The 6616-nt window shown below is 40.3% G+C and overlaps 1 protein-coding gene across 1 annotated transcript in view; it reads right to left on the reverse strand.

Annotated features, from left to right (window-relative positions):
• The window catches only part of ABCA5 (ATP-binding cassette, sub-family A (ABC1), member 5), a 50867-nt gene that overhangs the window by 31371 nt on the left and 12880 nt on the right, over window positions 1-6616 (reverse strand). The window contains exons 10-12 of the mRNA XM_010856078.1: window positions 4153-4321; window positions 2757-2815; window positions 1637-1747 (exon numbers count right to left, since the gene is read on the reverse strand). Coding sequence (XP_010854380.1) covers window positions 1637-1747; window positions 2757-2815; window positions 4153-4321 — 339 coding nt within the window. The remainder of the gene's footprint in view (window positions 1-1636; window positions 1748-2756; window positions 2816-4152; window positions 4322-6616) is intronic.

Consider the following 6616-nt stretch of genomic DNA (forward strand, 5'->3'; position numbering starts at 1 on the left):
CTAGGTCAGTGATCACACCATCATGATTACCTGGGTCATGAAGATCTTTTTTGTACAGTTCTTCTGTGTATTCTTGCCATCTCTTCTTAATATCTTCTGCTTCTGTTAGGTCCATACCATTTCTGTCCTTTATTGAACCCATCTTTGCATGAAATTTTCCTTTGGTATCTCTGATTTCCTTGAAGAGATCTCTAGTCTTTCCCATTCTGTTGTTTTCCTCTATTCCTTTGCATTGATCACTGAAGAAGGCTTTCTTATCTCTTCTTGCTATTCTTTGGAACTCTGCATTCAGATGTTTATATCTTTCCTTTTCTCCTTTGCTTTTCGCTTCTCTTCTTTTCACAGCTATTTGTAAGGCCTCCCCAGACAGCCATTTTGCTTTTTTGCATTTCTTTTCCATGGGGATGATCTTGATCCCTGTGTATACTAATAATTCAGTTATTTGTATGTATTAATAACAGACATAAAATAAGAGTTAGTATACAGCTGGAAGACACAACACACCCTGATTTCTATACAAACGGTGATCTGCTTCCACTTATATTCCAGCCTCATTTATATTCCCTATAAATGGCCTTCATTTTCAGGGCATATTACAGAGCAGAGAGCAAGGGGTCAGAGGTTTCACACTAACTGCCCACTGATGCATGACTTACACTATTAACAATACTCCAGCAACAATTTCCCCTCATTTCTAAGCACTACGCAGTGGCAAAGAGAACAAAGAAGTTAAAATTTACCCCTGACCAGCTGCGTGACTTTGGGAAAATCACCTGATCTAAATTCGAGCCTTCTTATCCTATAAGCTGAATATTAATACATCCCGCTTTACTTAAGAACTAGTAAATCAGTGTGATAGTGTGGGAAATTGTATCAAAAATACATAAATCCTTACATCAATGAAAGATATTATAAATACCATCAGAGAGTGACACAGAGATAAGAGACAAAATCAAACTAATTTTAAAAGTCAAACCCCTGCTGGTGTGTGGCAGAGGCCGACAGAAGATGGTACAGCAGTTACCCTCCAATTAGAAAAAAAAAGTAAAACCACATCTAAAAAGATGCAGATTCAATACACGGACACTCGGCCCCTTCTTAAAGTGAAATATTTACTGCCCTGCAGCTCTACGTGACTGTGGAAAACCGGAGCTGCTGTACTAGATTCTCACCTACAGGGCAACCACATACAGCAATTACACATTTGAGGTATTGCTCTAAAAATCCTAAGGAGACTGTACTGACATTTGTCATTCTTTCCTTCTGAACTTACTGGTGCTCACTTAGAAATATTCATTTTCTCAACCAAAATGTCTATAGGCCTCATTTAATTTCCAATTAATTGGTTTATCCTTCCTTGAAAATGAACAATAAATATAAACACAAGTAAAATATCTAATAAAACAAGTACAAAATTAGATCATTTTTACTTAAATATGACTGAATCATCTTTATTTTCTGCTGAAGAACAAACGAGTGTAATAAAAAGGAGAAAAAAATGAACACAGAAATTGATACCAAATCACTGACAAAAATCAATCAGTACATATTTCAAGGATAAGTAAATGATCACGGTCCTTTAGTTACTAACCCTAATAAAACAAATTAGCAGATTCTTAAATCAGAAAACTCTTACCCTCTGAGGGCGGGCACAGCCCGCACAGAATATTCATCAGTGTGCTCTTTCCTGTTCCGCTGTGGCCAAGCAGGGCAGTGATCTGGCCCTCGTATATGTCAAATGATAAACCTAGTGCAGGGAAAAAGGACGTTCAAATGTGATCTTTATTTGCTGAGTCTTGCACAATAAGATAAGTCATAATACTTGGGCAATCTTGAAATAAATCAATAGATTTAAAGACAGAAGTTACCAGCATATTTAATAATCTAAGATTTAATATTGTAATACAACAATAATTCTTTCTTATAGTCAACAGTATGAACAGTAAGAAAAGGTAACACAAAATAAACTTTTATTTCTTTGTTACACTGACAGAGTCAGAGGGGGCACAAAATATCGGGAGGGAGGTTTCTATGTACCCACTTTTGGGAACTCCCGAGGGTATTAAGAAAGCCCATGGACAGAAGGAGCCTAGTGGGCTAGTCCATAGGGTCACAGAAGAGTCAGACACGACTGAGCGGCTAAACAACAAAGGGAATTAAAACAAAGAGAAGAACAAAAGTTCGTTTCCAAAGGTATTTAGAGGCATGTTAAAATTATCGGCAAAAAATCATGAGTTAACCAACAGCATTTTGTTGGACTCACTAAGTCGAGTCTGACTCTGCGACCCCATGGACTGTAGCCCGCCAGGCTCCTCTGTCCATGGAATTCTCCAGGCAAGAGTACTGGAGTGGGTTCCCATGCCCTCCTCTAGGGGATCTTCCCGACCCAGGGATCAAACCTGAGTCTCTTATGCCTCCTTTATTGGCAGGCGGGCTCTTTACACTAGTGCCACCCGGGAAGCCCTGTGTACACATGCATGACAATAAAATTAAAAGAGCACAGGTTTGTTTTAAGAACTGACAACTTTTCATCTTAGTAGGTATTACTTTTTTCTTTTACTACTTTGACGTTGAACTTTTCATCTTAGTAGGTATTACTTTTTTCTTTTACTACTTTGACATTGTTAAATTTATTCTGAACATTAATCACATAAAGAAAGTATCTCTAGAGAAAAGATAGAAAATTGTGGTAAAGGAGTTTAAATTTTCCACTTGTACCTTAATCCTACAGACTGAACACTAGGAGAGTTACTCACTTCTCAAAGCCTCTACATTTTCACCTTTCTTTCTGTGGGTCTTCTGAATACCACTGATTCTGAAAAACACCATTTACTACTTTAAGTATTTAAAGCAATCTCCAAGTGTGTATCTCTGTGCATGATACTTTTAAGCAAAGCTGTCATATTTAACGGGAATGAAGTATCTTCCTACTAAAACAATAAATCAAAGAAACCTGGCAACAATAATAAAAGTATTTTAAAGAAACTATAAGAAAAGAGTATATTACTTCTCTCCATTTTAAGTGTAATTCATTCATTTTTCATGACAAGCCAACTTCTAAAAAGAAACTGAAACATTTGACTTAAGCAATTTACAGATTTCTTATTTCATATTTGATTCTTTTCCATTTGTAATTAATTAATACTTGTCATATCGGTTAAGAGAGCTTAAAAATCAGATGCTATTTCACATCAGTACATGTTTCAAACTGTCTCGAAGTGATTCTCTCATTGCACTTTAAATGTTTTACATAATTTTTTAAAGAATTAACAGTCTTGCTCATTAGTTTAATTTTTACTCTTAAGAAGGCTGACCACCAGTCTACTGATTGCATCTTAAATACCTAGTTCTCCTTTGCATTTATATGTTTTTCTTAAATTTAAAAAACACAAACTATACTTTTTCTTTCACTTTTCTCTCTTTTCTCCTTCTCCTTATTTTTTTAAATTTGGTTTTGACTGAACTAGTAAGGAATAGTTATGAATTTCTCTGGTTCTCTGAAATTAAGCTGGTGTGACAAGTTAATTATGTCACAGTTTCTAAGGGTCTATCAAATTAACAGCACAGTTTAATGTCCGGCATGTCTCAGACAATGCAGCTCGAACAGAAATAGAAAACTAGTATCTATTGCTTTAATTTACATGGTTTTAGTAGCTAAGTAGTGTCCAGCTCTTGAGACCCCATGGACTGTGGCCTACCGGGCTCCTCTGTCCATGGCATTTTCCAGGCAAGCATATTGGAGTGGGTTGCCATTTCCTTCTCCAGGAGATCTTTTCAACCCAGGAATTGAACCCAGGTCTCCTGCATTGCAGGCAGATTCTTTATCAACTGAGCTATGAGTGAATCCCTCTTAATTTATATAATGAAGAAATTTTAAAATGGCTTAATTTTATAAATACTAGATTTTATTAAAAAATTTTCTATTCAAACGTAAAATGTCAAACCTAGCAGCAAATTTATTCTAAATGGTTACAAAGAAAATAAAAACTTAAAAGAGAATTAGCCCTTGATACTGTTTTTTAAAAATCACAAAATGTGCATCAAATCTCCTAAAATACCATGCTTACATACATTACATAAAAGACAGGATTTACACATGGCATGTCCCATCAGCAGTTCTTAAGACCTAAACTGCCAGAGATTAAATCATACCTGATGGCTTCTTTTCCTATAAATTCTGAAGAAACAGGCTCAACAATTTCACTAAAACTAACATTCCCATTCACGTTGCCCTCTGATAACTCCTTATAATTCCTTTTGCTCTTTGACCAATATGATGGCTTCAGAAAATAAAATGATGATCTCCGTAAGCCAAATTCTCCTGAAAAATACAGGGAAAAAAAACACACACACAACTGAGTTATCCTAACAAATTATTTCTGAAAACTAGTGTTTAAATCAGAAAGGCAGTCTGTGTAAACTAAGACAACCTCAAGTTCAGACATAAATTACTAAGTCATCAATGTGAGAAAAACAGAAGTCTTACTGACAGATAACTCTTATCCATAAAGTTTCAGGGCTGCTGCAAGTCCATGGAATGTAAAAGGTAAGCAAAGCACATTTTCCACCCTAGAGACTTCCATCATTATGAGGACACGTACATGCCTAATGGCTAACACGCGGCACACAACGTGAGGCATGAGTGCCAGCAAGAGTTCAGAAGGTGAAGAGGGTACATCGCGGTATTCTGAAGGTTTGAGTCAGCATCACCTTAGTCTTTGGGAGCGGACAGTATTCGGAAAGGCTGCTACAGCTCACAGAAAGGACTTTTTCGATGCAGGAGAGTAACAGAGCAGGGCCAACACAGGAGACTCCAGTCTAGCTAGCTGCCCACGGCACAGGCAGGCTTCCTCCCTTTCTCCCCAAGGAACCAACACTCCCCATCCTTTCTAACACGCCCCCACTGATGACCACGTTTCAGAGGGAGCCGCTCCCAACTAGAGAGAGTCCAGTGGACCAGATGGGCACCATGCAGGCTCTGGCGACTCCTCTGCTTCAGCCACAAGCAGGCACCAACTAAAGAGAAGAGAAGGGCTTGCTGGGCACAAGTCTCCTGTCCCTCTCCCACTGGACGTGAACGAAGTGCAACCCCGTGCAGGCACCAGGAGATAAATCCACCAGACTCTGAGACAGGAGCAGCAACATGGAGAAGGTGGGACCCTGATGACACAGCCAAGCAAGGCAACCAACTGGGAGCCCACCCTGACTCTGGACTCTGAATGAAGAGACTGATTTCCTTCTTGTTTAAGACAATTAAAAAAAGGTCCTCTGTTACATGAGTAACTAAACATAATCTAACTGATACACTAGAGATGTGTTTAAATAAACAGGACTGAATGGATGGATATAAAATACAATAAGGAGAGGGTAACAGTGGTAACAAGGGACTGAATGTATAAAAGCATCGTGCAGGACATCAACACTTGACAAGTTTCTTTTTAACTCACCAGGATGTGCTCAGCAAGGTTTCTGAGCAGGTGATCAGTTGACTAAAGGCAATGGCAAGGTTCTTAGACAGACTTGAGGTGGTAATTAGATGAGCACTACTGCGATGGTCCAGAACAGTGCAGCCAAACAGGACTTTGCAACAGTGGACAAGACCTCGTCTGCACTGTAACCAGTGACCAGGCGCAGCTGCTGAACCCTCGGCAGGTGCCTGCGCTGCTCCCTGGGGGCTCAGCTGGTAAAGAATCTGCCAGCAATGCAGGAGACCTGGGTTCAACCCGTGTCAGGAAGATCCCCTGGAGGAGGGTGAATCTGCCAGCACTGCGGGAGACCTGAGTTCAACCCCTGGGTCAGGAAGATCCCCTGGAGGAAGGAAAATCTCCCGGCACCGCGGGAGACCGGAGTTCCATCCCTGGGTGGGGAGGATCCCCTGGAGGAGGGCATGGCTGTCCACTCCAGTATTCTGGCCTGGAGAATCCCGTGGACAGAGGAGCCTGGCGGGCTACAGTCCATGGGGTCACCAAGAGTGGGACACGACTGAGCGACTGAAACAACATTCGCCCTCCTGAGGAAGGAATTGCTCATTTGTTCAATTATAAGTAATTAAAACTTAAAAGTCACAGGTGTCTTGTCATGTAAGACTGCAGATCAAGAACACAGACAAAATGAACGAGGAACTCAAGGGGGAGAGGAAAGGGGGCAGGAGTTATTTAACGGTATTTTGAACCTGCACAGGTTTGAGGTAGGTGGAGGATAAAAGACACGGGGATGGGAGAGGTTACAAGGTTGCTCCACTGTCTCGGACCTTAGAGGGTACAATAGTGAAGCGCTTCAGCCAAAAAAATGGACATGGGGAAGGACTGAGTTAGGAAATTCAATTAGGGATTTAAGGCTTTCAAAACACTGGTCTCTTTTTGCCCAGTCTCCTTACATTCACTGGAAGTTAAGGTATAAGGTACAAAATACAATTACAATTACATTAAAAGCTGTTAACAGTGAAAACGACTTAGAGTGCTGCTGCGTCACTTCAGTCGTGTCCGACTCTGTGCGACCCCACAGACCGCAGCCCACCAGGCTCCCCCGTCCCTGGGATTCTCCAGGCAAGAGCACTGGAGTGGGTTGCCATTTCCTTCTCCAATGCATGAAAGTGAAAACTGAAAGTGAAGTTGCT

The sequence above is a fragment of the Bison bison genome, unplaced genomic scaffold (genome assembly GCF_000754665.1).
Source record: "Bison bison bison isolate TAMUID 2011002044 unplaced genomic scaffold, Bison_UMD1.0 scf7180017864371, whole genome shotgun sequence".
Taxonomy (NCBI): Eukaryota; Metazoa; Chordata; class Mammalia; order Artiodactyla; family Bovidae; genus Bison; species Bison bison.